Here is a 16,827-nt window from a genome sequence, read left to right as displayed (position 1 = left end):
TGCATAAAGATTTAATATTCGCACATGTTACAATTTTATATTTTGTTGATATCTAAAATCTTGAGGCTTCAATTAATGTTTGATGAGGAATAAAAAAAGAAAGCCATTTTGATCTTGTTTAATTATCTTGTAAGGCTTTGGCCTCTCAACCTACGCTGTGGGTTCAATTCCCCCGTTGGGTCACCTTTAGAGGGACACCTTGTGCTCACCTGGTCTTCACGTTGCTAGGGCTCTTGCCCTTGGACACTCGAGTGCATCCTCCTCTTGCAATGAGTCACCCGAGGAGGAGGTTCTTAGCTAGTTGCTACGAGTTCTCTCCGTCGTTCTCGCACATGGTGCATCAATTAGGTGGCCACGGTAATGCGTACACGTGGCTCTTGCCCGATGGTTCGCGACCCTTGCCCGACCAAGTTTCATGGCTATGGCTAATATTTGGAAGGGATAATCACCTCCTATCGTGGGCCCCTCGTCTATAAGTGTCACGGTAAGACAAGGGATCAATGGCTAGATCTAATCGGCCGTTGATCCATCTCAATGCGGGAAAAAAAAATAGGGATTTCTGCGTCGCCTGTGACTCTCAAACCCGCGACGTCCCACTCCACAGGCCCGTGCCCTATCCACCTGCACTGACGTGCGTTGTTGTGCTTATGGCGAGCCTGGAGATATAAAACCTTGCCCCCCCCTGCTACGTCGATCCGACGGTCCAAATCGTTCTTGCTGCCGATAAGGATCCCCTGCCGTCGATCCCGCGTCTCTCACCCCGTGCCACTTATAAACGAAGCCGTGGGCCCTCTGGTGCGTCGAACAAAAAAAAAAGAAGAAATATTGTAGAAGGGCTTTCTTTTTTACTTTTAATCAACTTGGGGGCGCTCACCCACGTAGCTCAAGAAAAGTGTATCAGGCAGATCTGAGAGAGACAGAGAGAGAGAGAGAGAGAGAGGATGCAGGGTGGAACGCATGGTGGTAGTGCTTACGGTGTCAAATATCAGGTATTTTTCTGATTTCAATTGTTATGTTGGGGGGGGGGGGGTGACTGCTGAAATTTACGCAGCACTCGTTTGAAAGGAATGGATCTGGACAAAAATGAGCTCATCAACGTTGCTAGTCTGGAGTGGGGTGCCGTCATTGTAGCCTTTTTTCATGTTCATGACAGTTTTGGGCTTTGCAACTATCTGAAGGTTCAATGGTGGAGTCCATCGTTTTATAGAACCGTCATCAATCTCTTTGACCATATGCTGAGTGCCCTCATTGTATCTTTATCCGTATTCCCAGTTTTGGTTCTTCTTAATAACCATCGGTGCTGGACTTGGCTGCTTGCAACCCTTTCTTTCCTCTTCTCTTGAGGCTGCCATGTCATCACTTTTATGACATACCTCTCCTTTGGAAAAAAGTAATCCCGCGATTACACCTGCAAAAAGTCAATCCGATTCTTGAGCATGCCCAAGTCAATGACCATCAACACAAGACAATACATTCTTTAGCATGCATCACACAAAATCCAGTTCATTAATCGGATTCTATCCAGCCATCTCATCCTTGTCAAATCTATCGATATCCTAGCATAGTGATGTCAGTAACCACACCTAGATCCTACTGATCCCTTACAGATATCTTGATGCATTGAGACCGTAGATCTCATCCAAGTTGAAACTTTTGATACATCATATTCATATGCTTCACAAATGCTTTTACAGATGATTACAAATGCAATCACAAGACTTAAAACATAAACTTGGCCCATCTGGATGGTGCTCACACCACAATCTACTCGAACAAAGTTAAATTCTAGTTACAGCCAAATGATGCCCATCCCGCACACTGCACCGTTCAGAGGATTCTATACACAACTAAACGATCTGCATACCGCAACCTGCGTCATTCATAAGATTCCACATACAACTTAACGATCCCTAAACTGTAGCCTGCGTCGTTTAGAGAATTCCATATACAACTAAACGATCCTTAAACCACAACCTATGCCATTTAGAGGTTCATTAAACAACATTGAAACCAACATTCAAACCAGTATCGCAGGCACCCAAACAAGGTCAAACGAATCCAAAGAAAACCTATTTAGTATCCTCAAACGGTATTCAAAATTTTAGTCAAAATCTCAAACAAGTGGTTCTTCTTGTTGCGTAAGAGTGGATCTCCATACCCTATGCTCCCAAATGCGGCTAAATCCATCCTCCTCCATCCTACTAACTGATGTGTGCAACTCTGTCACATAGCCAAATTCTTGTGTGTTGAAGAGATTTTTAGAGGTCTTTGAAACACAAAAAGCGTCAAAAAGCATGCTTTTGGGCTTTTTAGTGCAGAAGCAAACTCTTGCTTCTTCATCTCCTCTTTCTGCTATTGTTTCTTCTTCTCTCAACTCCATAGCTTTCTATTGTAGACTGTTGTGGAATTGGTTCGCTTGTCGGAAAAGCAAATGGCTGACGTTCTAACACCACTATAATCGTTGAGGGCACCTTGGGCCAACTGAAGAACATAACTAGAACATAATTTAATACTTCAACACAACTTGAATCTGAGATAGAGAGCGAATCCACATGGTAGACATGGCGTGTGTCACAAACTGCTGACGTGTCAAGTCATTGAAGACCCAAAGGGTTAGGACTCCTTGAACCTAACTCTAGCCAACCTGCAGGTTCCGGCCAAGGGGCCTAAACCCTAATAGAAGAAGGGAGCAAAAGAAGTCCTCATAAACTTACAGGTTCTTGCCAAGTGGCCTAAAAATACAAGGGGTTGGGATTATTAAATCCTAACCGAATCCAACTTATTGCACCCCGTCTGATGGGGCCTAAAATAAAGCAGAAGATCACACACACACAAATTGTGTAAAAGACTGGTAATGTGGTAACTGTACGGAATTCTGCATTTTGCGTTTGCTGTTGTTGACGTGGCAACTCTGTACAGACAGCCCTTTGGGTGCTACTTTTTGGGACCATATGCTTTAAGTCTTGATGCTTTTCATGTGACTACTTTTGGATGGCCAAGGGCCTCTAAATATGTGCTATGAGCTCACTCTTTGGCATTATACCTACGGGAGATGCTGAGGAGAGTTGCGTGTGTACCTCTTTGAAGCAATATAAAGAAATACTGAAAGGGGCGCCACAGTTTGGAGCCAGTGCACTCTGATCGTGGAACTACACCACTCTGTCTCATGTGAAGTCTATCTCTTTCAGTTCAATTGTTTAAAGTGCTTGAAAGTCTGTTCAGTTTGTTCTTTCCTGTTGGCATGTAGTGCCATCCCATTAGAGATTTGCATAGTAGAAGTATTGGCCCCAAACCTTGGCCCCTTTCAGTATTTTTTTTATTTTGATCTTGACAAAGAATACAACTAGCGGGAGGAGCACTTTCCAGTTCTGCAATTGCTTGAACTTAGAACGACTTTCGCTAATTATTCTTTTATTGATACCTGCTTCTAAGAAACTTGCTTTTCATAGTTTTAAAAGTCAATCGTTTTTTTAGAAAAGTAAAAACTTCAAAAGAAAGTCAAATTGAAAGTCAATCACAAGATCTCGATCTAACTTGGGATTTGAACTGCTCCTCTTGGTCCAAAACTGTAAGGTGCAGAGGAAGTGAATGTTGATATTGCTCAAGATGAGTGCTCCGAACTGTGCTCAAGGGTTCCTTTTACTTACGGAAGAGAGAGCCTTCCGTTCCTTTAGTGAGAGAGTGCAAAGATCACAAATAAAGTGAATGCTACTGTGAATGAAGGTGCTGAGAGAGAGAGAGAGAGAGAGAGAGAGAGAGAGAGAGAGAGAGAGAGAGAGAGAGAAGAATACGACACTAGACGGTTCTCAAACCCTCTTCCAAGGAATACGACACTAGACGGTTCTCAAACCCTCTTCCAAGGGCCACCTCTCTATGGTGAGAGAGGTCTGGCACTATGCTATTGATTGCACAAATCTGGTACAATGGTCTAGATGCAATGGACTTGCCGACGATGTCGACGACAATGATGACAACGACGAGGACGGGTTGAAATGTGAAAAGCTAGGACTGAACTGCTGAAATCTGCAAAACACTGACTTTTTGCTGATCTCTGACACTGTGTCAGCGAGGACGGCGATGGCGACGACGTGATGACGATGCGTTGAAAAGTAGATGCTGAAATCTGTGGACAGTGGGTTGAATCTGAAAACGATGGCTGACTCGACGGTACAGCGAGGATCTGCTGCGGGTAGGTGAGATCTGCGAGGCTAAGGGCTGAATCTGCAGTGTCAAGTGCTGAAAACTGAAAACGTTGATGTGCTGGCTGATCTGACGCCGGAAACTACAAAATGCTAGGCTAGGTCTGCAACTGAAAAACGCCAGGCTGATCTGTAGCAAAACGCTAGAGGATCTGCAAACTGAAAACGCTAGGGCCTCCTGCCGGTCTTGTTGAGAAGGTGCACTGCAAGTTGAGAAGGCTGAGAAGGTGCATTGCAAGTTGCTGGAACTTCTTCTGCCTCTTCTGCGAGAAAGTGCTAGCGCTAGGTTTCTTTTATAGAGACTTAACAAAATTTTCCCTTCTCACTTTTCCAACAAAGTCACTTATTAAGTAATAAGTGAAAAATGAGTAAGTTGGGAAATGGGTTCTATGCACTGTAAAATGCTCATGATGGGTACTGAATGTCATGCTGATGATCATGCTGTGTGCAACAAGAGGATATGCAACTACTCGAAGTGCTTGAACATGTACGGCCTGCTTATGGCTCACAAAGGTGCCAAAACACTTCCTAAGCTGACCAGAACCCTAGAACTCAAGTAGCTTGTCCACATGCACATAGATGTGCACGTGATATCCCCTCCTTTTCAAAGTGAGGTACTGCTACCGAGCTGCATGGCTTCGAGGGAGTGCGGCAACAACCCCTGGAATCGTGCGAAGAACGCTTCGCCGGCCCACTCTGATACGTGGGTCGTGTGATACTTGAACTTCATGAAGGTCTACAAGGCTTGCTTCTATGGGCCGCGTCGAAAGCGACACAAAGTGATCTGTAGCGGCTTCAATGCTCCAACTGTGTCTATGGACGTATGTCCACCTTCAAGAATTTCCGAGGAGAAAAAGTTCTGAAACCATGTTCAACACAAAATCATAATCATACCCATTCCGTGTAGAGTAACTGGGAAAATACTATTTTTCCTAAAGGGCTGTGCATGTAATGCAGATGAACAAAGTGACGGGGTGCCAAACCATTCATCAAACACGTGCAAAAAGTGGGATCGAATCTTAACCTTTCGACCTAAACCTATCAACTGTGGCAAATCACAACGGAAATGCCGATGCTTGATGGACAATCTTACTTGTGCTCGTTCTAAGACTGTGTCATGCCAAGGAAGAGACATGTAAAAGCGATTGACAAAACGGACAATCGGGAAACAATCTGAATTCCTTGAATGCAAACTTTTTGTCTTTTCGAGAGTGATCCGCATACATCCGTGCTCATTCGTGAGTGAATCATGTGCATCATACAATACGGCATGCCTATGAAAAGGGAACACATAAAGACGATGAGGAAAATACAAGAAACCGTCACGAATGAGAAACTCCAACAATGCGTGCTGACTAATCATGCAAACACAAAATACTTCCCGAGTGATTTCTTTGGACCTCGACTCGAGAGCCAAGATTAGATCTTCGTGATTGATCATATCTACAATGAGGTTAGCTATACTAGAAAAATCATCATCTAAACCATCATCCTTGTAAACAATCACATCTTTAACATGCAAAAAATGTGTCGTACTTTGGAGAAAAAAGGACCGAGAGAGTCTCCTTCTCCTGTTTCTTTTCAAGCTTTGCCTGAACATTAGAAATGAGAGGTAAAGAATGAATAACTTTCTCACCATGAATGATAATTGGAGAGTCACTTTTGGCATTTAGAGTTAGTGTATTGTCTGCCCAATCAATGAGAGGGTTATGTTCACGAAAGCATCTAATGCCCAAAATCATATCACATCCTGAGAGAGGAGACACTACAAATTCTTGATGGAAGGACGCTCGTTGAACAGCGAATAACTCATCAAGGCACTCTCGTGTAATGAGAGAGTCCATACCGGGAGCGAAGCCCGACACCTCGAGAGTAGTTATCTGGCTAACCTCCAAGCGGGCTCTTTCTACAAGAGAGACACCAAGCACATCATGCATACTGCCTGAATCAAACAAGACCACCATGTGTTGACCGCTCACATGACCATAACACTTCATGAGAGACTCATCAACTAGATGATCACGAGAAACTTGGGACACACTAGTGTTCTCATTTATGTCATTAACAGAGGATGTGGGTTCTGTGGATTCTTTGGATTCCCCTGAGGTGGCATAAACCACGCCTTGAGCTTGTCTTGGAAGTCGGCCCAATTGAAAGAAAGGGGCACGCCTTCTTCGGCTTCCTCTAGGTGCGCAGTCAACTGTGCCTCTTGCCATGAGTGATATCAATTAATGGCATCATTGACAAGATACATGGTTGCCGTCAACACTTTGCTATCTCCTGTTTTCTTAGTTGTCGCAAAGTAAGCATTAAATTGATGCAACTAAGAATGAATAACAGTAGTATCCATCTTATTGTCATACTTATTGAACGTCAACTTCTCAGTGACTGGATTGTTCGAGTCCGAATCTCTGCTTGTGCTACTTGATGAATTGGCCACATCTTTGACCGGCTCGGGCTTCGAGGTGAGTACCTGTAGGACCAACTATTGCATGCGTTGGTCTCTCTGCGCCTCACGCTCCAACTCTAAGGCCGCTTGTCTTTCTTCGGCCGCTATGCGTTGAGCTTCACGTGCTTGCTCACGCTCAAGCTCCATAACTGCCTCGCGATCCAAGACTGCCTTTCTTTCTTCGGCCGCCAAGCGCGCTTGATCACGCTCGCGATCCAAGGTGGCGCGTTGTGCCTCTTGTTGACATGTTGTAGCATCATGTCCATCATCGTCTTGACCAAAGCCTCCATAGGATTTGGTACAACCCGTGTCGTAGATGGGGAAGGGGGAGGGTCAGAAAAAAATCCTTCTGGTGGGGAAAATTCTTCGTCACCACCTCCATGCTCATCACCTTCACGCAAAGTATCCATTCCGCTTCAAGTGATGACCATACACTGAGATCTTGGGTACTTAAGTTCTTGAGAAACTTGGGGTCTTGAGGTTCTAGGGTTCTTGAGTTCTTGAGGTTCTTGAGTCCTTGAGTTCTTGAGGTTCTTGAGGTTCTGTAGCTTGCAATTGGTGTTTGAGAAGGCTTTTCTCTTACTCGAGCTCGACTCTTCCCTGCTGGTGCACCCTTTGGCAGCCTTGCGCTCACACCAAAGTTGCGTTTTCCCCCCTCAACGTCGATTGACCGGCCGCTAAGTGCACGGTCCGCTCTCAATGAGTGAAAAGAGGAACAAGGGAAGACTAGACAAGCCCTTCTTTCTTGGGTTACCTGTCACTTCAAAAACACGATTAGGAATCGACACACCCAAGTGGACTTGGGTTACATGCGACTGCAACAAGAAAACAATTTCTTGTGGTTCTTTCCTTGAGCGATACAGAACACTGACAAATCTGATACCAATGTAAGGTGCAGCGGAAGTGAATGTTGATATTGCTCAAGATGAGTGCTTCGAACTGTGCTCAAGGGTTCCTTTGACTTACAGAAGGGAGAGTCTTTCGTTCCTTTAGTGAGAGATTGCAATGATCACAAACAAAGTGAATGCTACTGTGAATGAGGTGTTGAGAGAGATGATGATGATGTTGTATTTATGTCCTCGGGGGGCCAAAATGACCCATGGGACCACAAAAAAATCTACAAGATGCTCCCCTCATGTGTGTAGAGGGGGTAGTGGGCTAGTAGCTTTCTTGTGTGATAGTGTTGTGTGATGATCCAATACTTTGGCAAAGTAGATGCCTAAAGCTACTGGGGAGGGGTGTGTCCGAGAGAGAAGCTCCTCAAAGGTGACATCCCCTTGCAATAGCATGGGAAATCAGCACGGATGTGTGCGTATGCTGGGCACTCGATGGTGACATGGGCCTCGCTTTCCACTTTGTTTAAATTGCATTGTGTGCATGTCCTTCTATTTTCCTTAATAGTCAGCCACCCTCCCGTTTCAATCTTGAGCATGTGTGATCGCGTCCGCATCAAAGTAATGGCCCGTCTTGCCCGGTGGGACATAGGTGTCCTGATATGCATCTGGGTATCCCCAGTCTTGTAGGTCTCCCAATATCGTGTATTGATGTGTTTGCCGTAGTATTCAAATTTGGACGTGTGTACTGTCCTACTCCATCTAGTGTGTAAGGCTTCAAGTATGCTTCTGTCAAAATTCAGCTCATGCTCATGTTCAGTGCCTTCCTCTATATGCATGTCCACATGGTCTCCCACATTCCATCTAGAGAACCATTTCCGTATGTCTTCTACGAGACTGGATGTGAGAAATTTACTCTTGTAATTCTTTTGCGGTTTACATCCAGCTTGCCATGCCATGAGGGGTAGACGGCTCTCCCGCATCATCTTAACTTTTATGAGGTATCTGTGTACCCTCTGTAAAGCTTGCATTTCCAAGGGTCTCTTGCCTCTCTCCAAAAGCATCATTGAGTATGGGGTGGTAGTTTTGATCCCCATGTGTCTACAGAGGAATTTTTTCTGTATCTTTTCAATGTCATTCCAAGTGCTAGCGGGGATACTCCCCCTGCATACCTCTACACCGTAAAGTATTGTTTGGACCACGCATACATCAAATGCCATAGACTTGATTTCCAATCGCTTTGTGACACTTTGCTTGGATATGTTCTCAAATTCATAGTATTTCACTTGTCCTGCATCAATTCTGTTTTGCGCGCAACTTCCCCATGCATGGTTTGAAGGTACATAGATGCCGATGTTAGGTGTAGCGGAATGAATGTTGTATTTTCTCAAGATTAGTGATCTTTATTGCTCAAGGTTCCTTTTAGTTCTTAGGGAAAGAGAGAGCTTTCCGTCTTATGGAGAAGGCTATGATCACGAACAAAGTGAGTGCATATTGTGCGTGCAAGTGAATGAGACTGAGAGGAGGAGAGAGAAGAGATACGACACCCGAGAGGTTGTAAAACCCTCCTCCTAAGGCCCCACTCTCGTCGGCGAGAGTGGTCTACTTTGATTGCACAAAGGTGTACAATGCGTATGCAATGGACTGGTGCAATGGGACTATGCCGATGACGACGACGGCGACTTAGGCTGAAATCTGTGATCTTCTATTGGCTGAATTTCGTGGTCTTCTTGGTGGCTGAAAATGACTTTCTTGCTGGTTTCATGGCTGAAAATGGCTGGTTTGTTCGGGGGTCATGCTGAGGGTAAAAACGCTGATGTTGCTGGCTGGAAACGCTGAACAAAGGCTGAGGTCTTGCTGGCGTTTTTGCATGAAAAATGCTGGCTGAAAGTGGGGCGTTTTGGCAATAAAAACGCTTGGCTGAATGGCCTGTGGGAAGTTGCCAGGCAATGCAAATTGACGGCGAGGCTGAATGCTGTGGGGGGAACGCCAGAGATGGGAGATGGATGGCGATGGATCTTGATGCTGAGGGGGTACTGCTGAGAAGTTGCCTGTTGAGCGGGAAGCTCTTGCTGCCTCTTCTGTCAGAAAGTGCTAACTTGGGTTTGCTTATATATTAACTTAGCAAAATTGCCCTACCTACTTTTGTTGGAAAGTCACTTAAAAATAATAAGTGAAAATACCAATAAATAGGAAAATAGGCTAAATGCACTGGAAAATTCCCCTAACTGATGCTAATGGATTCTGATGGGAATTCCGATGATCATGCTGTGTGCTACCGGAGGATATGCATCTATGCTAAGTGACTGGGCATGCACGGTCTACGAATAAACTCACAAGAGTGCCAGATCACTGCTAATCTAAACTGACTGAACCCTGCTGTGGTGTAGCTTGTCCACGGACACATAGGGTTGGGATGTGTCACATGACATCCCCTCCTTTTCAAAGTGAGGTATTGGTACCAAATTGTATGGCGTCGAGGGAGATCGCCAATAGCATCCGAAATCTTGGAAGGGACTCTTCGCCGGCCGACTCTGATGTGTGGGTCGTGCGGTACTTGAACTTCATAAAGGTCTGCAACGCTTGCTTCTTTGGGCCGCGCCGAAAGCGACTCAAAGTCTTCTGTGGCTCCTTCGATGCTTCAACTTCGTCTAGAGTCGTGCTTCTTTCTTCTTCAAGAATCTCCATGGCTGAAAATTCCTGAAACCACCTCCAACACAAAAACATGAACATACCCATTCCATGTAAAGTGAAGGAAAAAAATCTTGTCTTCTCTAAAGACTGTGCATGCCATGTAGATGAACATAGAGACGGAGTGACAACCCGTTCATCAAACACATGCAAACAATGAGATCGAATTTTTTCTGTTTGATCAAAATCAATCAACTGTGGCAAATCACAATGAAAATGCTCATGCTTGGTGCTCATACTATCATGTGATCTTTCGGAAATTGTGTCATGCCAAGGAAGAGACATGGAATGTGACTTCCTGACATACATACTTTTCAACTTTTCATGAACAATCCGCATACATTCGTGCGCATCCATGATAGAAACGTGCTCAACATACAATATGTCATGCCTAGGAAAAGGGATCACATAACGATGCTGACTAAAATACAAGAAACCGTCACGAATGAAACACTCGAACAATGCGTGCGTATCAATCATGCGAACACATAATACTTCCTGTGATGGTTTGTTGGACCAAGGCTCGAGAGCCAAGATCGCTTCTTCTTGAATGATCGAATCATCTTGTGGGGGTTCTTTGGACCTCGACTCGAAAGCCAAGATCGGATCTTCGTGATTGATCGAATCTACAATGAGGTTAGTTTCGCTAGGAAAAGCATCAACTAACACATCATCCTTGTGAACAATCACATCATCTTCATGCAATTCATCATGCTTGTCTTTTTTTTCCAAATCATCATGCAAATCATTATCAGTCAAATCATCATGCTTCTCATAATCATGCAAATCCTGTGTGTCATGCTGTGGAGAAAAAGAGACGGAGAGAGTCTCCTTCTCCTGAATCCTTTCAACCTTGTCCTGCATATTAGCAATGAGAGATGGAGAAGGAGCATTGTCCACTCCATGAAAGACAGTAGGAGAATCACTTTTGGCATCGAGAGTTAAAGTGCTAGCCTCCCAATCAATGAGAGGGTTTATTTCACGAAACCATTTCATGCCTAAAATCATATCACATCCTGAGAGAGGAGAAACAACAAATCTTCTAGTTAAGGCAGTCTGTTGAATTGCAAACAACACATCAAGGCACTCCTTCGTGATGAGAGCGTCCATACCAGGAAGAAAGCCAGAGACCTCGATAGGAGATCTCGGACTAACTTTGAGGCGGGCTCTCTCAACAAGAGAGGGACTGATCACATCATGCATACTACCTGGGTCAAACAATATGACAAAACGGTGCCCCGACGTACAACCATAACATTTAATGAGAGAATCATCAATGGGAGGGTCCTTAGAAACTTTGGGCACAATCGTGTTATCATTCATTGCATGATGTAGTGGGTGCTGTGAGTTCTTTAGATTCATTCGATTCAAGCTTAGGACATGTTCTTTTTATGTGACCCTTAATGTGACAATGAAAACAACGACCTTCCTTAGAATAAGTGCTTTGTTCTTCCGACGTGATGTATCCTCCTATAATTCCTTGTGCTACCTTTTCATCTGGAGTAAGCTTAGGTTTAGCAGTTGTGTTAGCCTTACCCTTAGATTCATTCGAAGAATTCTTTGATGAGATACTGTTGGTAGATTGGTTAGACGAGTTATCATTCTTACCATTCTTACTGTTCTTACCGTTCTGAGAAGTCTGCGAGGTACTTGTGGAAGTCTTGTCCTCCTTAGGCTTTCCCTTGTTGTGCTTTATCTCCTGTGCGAGAGCAATCGCTACCGCCTTGTTGAGATCGATTGGATCGAGTACCTCCACATCGTACTTGATATACTCGTCCAATCCAAAGAGAAACGCCTCTTTGCGCTCTTCATCCGACATGCGTAGTTGGGTACCTAGCTGCAAAACACGATTAGAAAAAGACATGACCGGTATACCATTTTGCTTGAGAGCGCGCCAATCGTCCTTCAATCGTGCGAGGTACTGAGGTGGCATAAACCGCGCCTTAAGCTTGTCTTGGAAATCAGCCCAACTAAAAGAGAGGGGCGTGAAATCGTCGGCTGCCTCTAGGTGCGCAGCTAGCTGTGCCTCTTGCCATGCGTGGTACCAATTGATGGCATCACCGGCAAGGTACATAGCTGCCGTCAAAACTTTGCTATTTCCTGTCTTTTTAGTTGTCGCAAAATAAGCATTAAATTGATGCAACCAAAAATGAATAACTGTAGCATCCATCTTACCGTCATACTTACTGAAAGTCAACTTTTGTGTAACTGGATGGTTGGAATCCGCGTCATGGCTTGCGCCACTTGAAGAACTCCCACGATCATTGGGTGGTTCGGTCTTCGAAGCTAGGATTTTGGCAATAAATTCTTGATTGCGAAGCTCCCTTTGAGCTTCACGCTCGGCTTCCTTTTCTGCTTTTCGTTCATTTCGTGCATTGCGCTCGCGTTCGAGAGCAAGTCGATTTTCTTCTTGTTGTGTGGCAAGTCTTCCGTTTCTTTCGTCGCGCTCGCGGTCCTTGGCTACTTGGTCTGCGGCCATTCTTGCAATTCTGTCGTCGCGCTCACGGTCCTTGGCTGCTTGGTCTACAGCCATTCTTGTAATTCTGTCGTCGCGCTCACGGTCCTGAGCAAGGCGCTTGCGTTCTAAAGCAAGGCGCTTGTCTTCTTGTCTGTCCATCATGGCCATCATCTGCTTGACCATTGCCTCCATAGGGTCTGGTGCACTTGGTGGCGTAGATGGCGAAGGGGGAGGGTTGAAGAAATCATCTCCGGGTGGGGACGAGTCTTCGTCGCCTCTCTCATGCTCATCACCTGTATGCGAAGTATCCATTCCGCTTCGGGTGACGACCATGCACTATGATCTTGGGGTCTTAAGCTCGCGAGGAACTTGGGTTCTTGAGGGTCTTGAGGTTCTTGAGGTCCTTGATTCGTGAGAATCTTGGGTTCTTGAGGTTCTTGAGTCTTGAGGGTCTTGGGTCTTGGGTTCTTGAGGGTTTCTTTCGCTTGCAAATCGCGTTGGAGAAGGATCTTCTCTTCACCCAAGTTCTTCCCTTTTCTGCGGGCGCACCCCTTGGCGGCCTTGCGCTCACACCAAGGTTGCTTTTTCCCACCTCACGTCGATTGGCCGGCCGCTAAGTGCACGGTCCGCTCTCAATGAGTGAAAAGAGACACAAGGGGAGGTTTGACAAGCCCTTCTTTCTTGGGATTCCTGTCACTCTTCAACAAAACACGATTAGGAATCGCCACGCCCAAGTAAACTTGGGTTCATGCGATCGCAACAAGCAAAAAAAAAATCTTGTGGTTCTTGTGGTTCTTTCCTTGAGTAATGCAGAACACTTCCAAAGCTCTGATACCAATGTAAGATACAACGGAATGAATGTTGTATTTTCTCAAGATTAGTGATCTTTATTGCTCAAGGTTCCTTTTAGTTCTTAGGGAAAGAGAGAGCTTTCCGTCTTATGGAGAAGGCTATGATCACAAACAAAGTGAGTGGATATTGTGTGTGCAAGTGAATGAGACTGAGAGGAGGAGAGAGAAGAGATACGACACCCGAGAGGTTGTAAAACCCTCCTCCGAAGGCCCCACTCTCGTCGGCGAGAGTGGTCTACTTTGATTGCACAAAGGTGTACAATGCGTATGCAATGGACTGATACAATAGGACTATGCCGATGACGACGACGGCGACTTAGGCTGAAATCTGTGATCTTCTATTGGTTGAATTTCGTGGTCTTCTTGGTGGCTGAAAATGACTGTTTCTTGCTGGTTTCATGGCTGAAAATGGCTGGTTTGTTCGGGGGTCATGCTGAGGGTAAAACGCTGATGTTGCTGGCTGGAAACGCTGAACAAAGGCTGAGGTCTTGCTGGCGTTTTTGCATGAAAAACGCTGGCTGAAAGTGGGGCGTTTTGGCAATAAAAACGCTGGGCTGAATGGCCTGTGGGAAGTCGCCAGGCAATGCAAATTGACGGCGAGGCTGAATGCTATGGGGGAAACGCCAGAGATGGGAGATGGATGGTGATGGATCTTGATGCTGAGAGGGTACTGCTGAGAAGTTGCCTATTGAGTGGGAAGCTCCTGTTGCCTCTTCTGCCAGAAAGTGCTAACTTGGGTTTGCTTATATATTAACTTAGCAAAATTGCCCTACCTACTTTTGTTGGAAAGTCACTTAAAAATAATAAGTGAAAATACCAATAAATAGGAAAATAGGCTAAATGCACTGGAAAATTCCCCTAACTGATGCTAATGGATTCTGATGGGAATTCCGATGATCATGCTGTGTGCAACCGGAGGATATGCATCTATGCTAAGTGACTGGGCATGCACGGTCTACGAATAAACTCACAAAAGTGCCAGATCATTGCTAATCTAAACTGACTGAACCCTGCTGTGGTGTAGCTTGTCAACGGACACATAGGGTTGGGATGTGTCACATGACAGCCGAAGTACTTGAACCTCTCAACCGCTTGGAGTGTTTGCCCGTCACACGTGATGACGGGTTGATTCTCATTTCTACATGTGTGGACTGACATAACCTTTGTTTTGGCTACATTGACTGACAAACCCATTGCATTGCAAAATGCATGTACTACATCCAAAAATTTCTGTAGAAGGAGGGCCTTGTAGGCAAAGAGAACCACATCATCGGCATGTATGAGGAGAAGAAGCGTGAAAGTACCAATGCTAGGGTGATCTCCCCCCTCTCCCATAGCCTTGTTAATGAAATCATCAAGCTCATCTATGCATAGTCCGAAAAGTGTAGGTGACAAAGGGCATCCTTGTTTAACTCCCATAGTGCTCCTGAACTCTTGTGAGAAACATTTGACCTCTTGGTAGAGGCGTCCCACTGTTGCCCTGATATGCATAGGAACTCCCAGAGTTTCCATATGTGACCATAGCCCTTGACGGGGTACTGTGTCAAACGCTTTCTTGAAGTCCACAAAACAACAATACAGGGTTTTGCCTGTTAGCCTGGCTTCATCCATCAAGACCCGGAGTGTGATAAGGTGGTCTATTGTGCTGTGACGGGCTCTAAATCCTGCTTGTCCAATGGCACTTTTCCCGTTATTTTCAGCCCATGTGCTAAGATCTTTCTCAATAATGCTTCCAAAAAGTTTTGCCATACATGAGCTCACCATGATGGTGCGATAATTGCTGAGCAAATTGCGGTCACCTCCTTTAAAGAGCGCTCTCACCCAGTTTTCTTGCCAATCTTGGGGTAAGTATTGGTTGATTGCTTGATTCATCATATGGTGTATCCATTTCTTAGCCTCAATACCTGACCATTTCAGCATTTCAGAGGTAAGATGTAATGTGTCAGCTGCTTTCCCATTCGCCAGGCTTTTGAGGCCTTTAATGACTGCCTGGAAGGTGTTGTGCTTTGGATGTTCGGCCTGAGCCCCTGTGTGTATCGCCTCTTGAGTCCCCGACGGGGCATACAAAGTTTGTACATAAGCATACATTTCGTTTAGGCTGAAATCTCCCATCACATCCCCTTTCTTCCCCTTCATGTTACGCCAAGCCTTCTTTGGCTCTTTCTTGAACTTGCTCAAGTCTAGTTGTTCTTTTGAGAGTTCATACATGCGTCTCTTTTTCCCTTGAGTGTATTGTATTCTCTAGCAGCCCATTCCCATTCATTTGAGTGTTGTGATAAGCCTCTCATCTTACGTTTGGCCTCCTTGCATTCTGCATCAAGCCAAGGATTATGAGGTAAACCCTTCCTAGTCTGTTTACCACTTTGATACTTGCCCATAATAATTTTTGCCGCTTCCTCCATTGCATGTCGGAAGATCTTCCACGTCTCTTCAATGTCACAAGGTATGTTCCGGTCAAACAGTAAGCTATCCAAGAGACTAGCATAGTCCTCTTTCTTCGTGAGTTGCATTTTGTATGACCAATTCGGTGTATTCATTGTGTTGACAATAGGCATACTGGGCATGTGTAGGCATATATGGATTGGTGTATGGTCTGAGGTTGGTAGCCTGCTACCCACTTCAAAACTATGGACCAAGTCCAATGTATCGTATCTCACCAAGGCATAATCATTTGTACTCCTCCCATGATTTACCGTGTAGCAAGTGTATGATCCAGAGTGTACGAACTTATCCGCACCATTCATGGCTACAAGCTGCATTGAGTTCATCATACTTATCATGGCTGACCCCTGTGCGTTCATGATGTTCTCACTTGAACATCTATCCCACATAGAACCAAGTATAAGTTCCCCATTCTTATCCGTAGGGTGGAGTGAATGGTTTGTCAATTGTACCTGTGTGTTTCCAATCCGGGCATTGTGTGTTTCCAATCTGGGCATTCAGATCCCCAAGAAGGACAACTGCTCCCTCTTGTGCATGCATTGCAATGTCTGTACATAGGTCAGCAAAGGGGTCATTTTTGGATAGTTGGTTTGTGTCATAAAAAGGTGACTCTCGATGCGGGATATAGCATCTTGCGACAAAGATCAATCCTTTTGATGAGCAAACCTTAACCCATATATAGCGCTTATGGTCATCAATCTTGCATACCTCAACCATCTTTTAAGCTCTTCCTTATACATTATAGCTACACCTCCTTGTCCTCGCATTTTGGTACCATTCCACCATACGGAGTGCTTGATATATCCACTAATGTGTGGAAGCCTGCATGTGTTTTGTTCCCATGTTTCCAATAGAAAGAGTATGTCAGCTTGTGGTAGAATATCCACCAGCCCTTCTCCCTTAT

General features: G+C 45.0%; 1 protein-coding gene across 1 annotated transcript in view; it reads left to right on the top strand.

Annotated features, from left to right (window-relative positions):
* Positions 1 to 829: 829 nt before the first annotated feature.
* The window catches only part of LOC147441568 (WD repeat-containing protein DWA2-like), a 131,016-nt gene continuing 115,018 nt past the window's right edge, over positions 830 to 16,827 (top strand). Inside the window, exon 1 of the mRNA XM_086483155.1 lies at positions 830 to 989. Coding sequence (XP_086339281.1) covers positions 942 to 989 — 48 coding nt within the window. The 5' untranslated portion in view covers positions 830 to 941. The remainder of the gene's footprint in view (positions 990 to 16,827) is intronic.

The sequence above is a fragment of the Adiantum capillus-veneris genome, chromosome 15 (genome assembly GCF_014529385.1).
Source record: "Adiantum capillus-veneris isolate H3 chromosome 15, ASM1452938v2, whole genome shotgun sequence".
NCBI classification, from domain to species: domain Eukaryota; kingdom Viridiplantae; phylum Streptophyta; class Polypodiopsida; order Polypodiales; family Pteridaceae; genus Adiantum; species Adiantum capillus-veneris.
The sequence above is the reverse complement of the archived record's forward strand: the minus strand, read 5'-3'. Positions and strand labels throughout refer to the sequence as shown.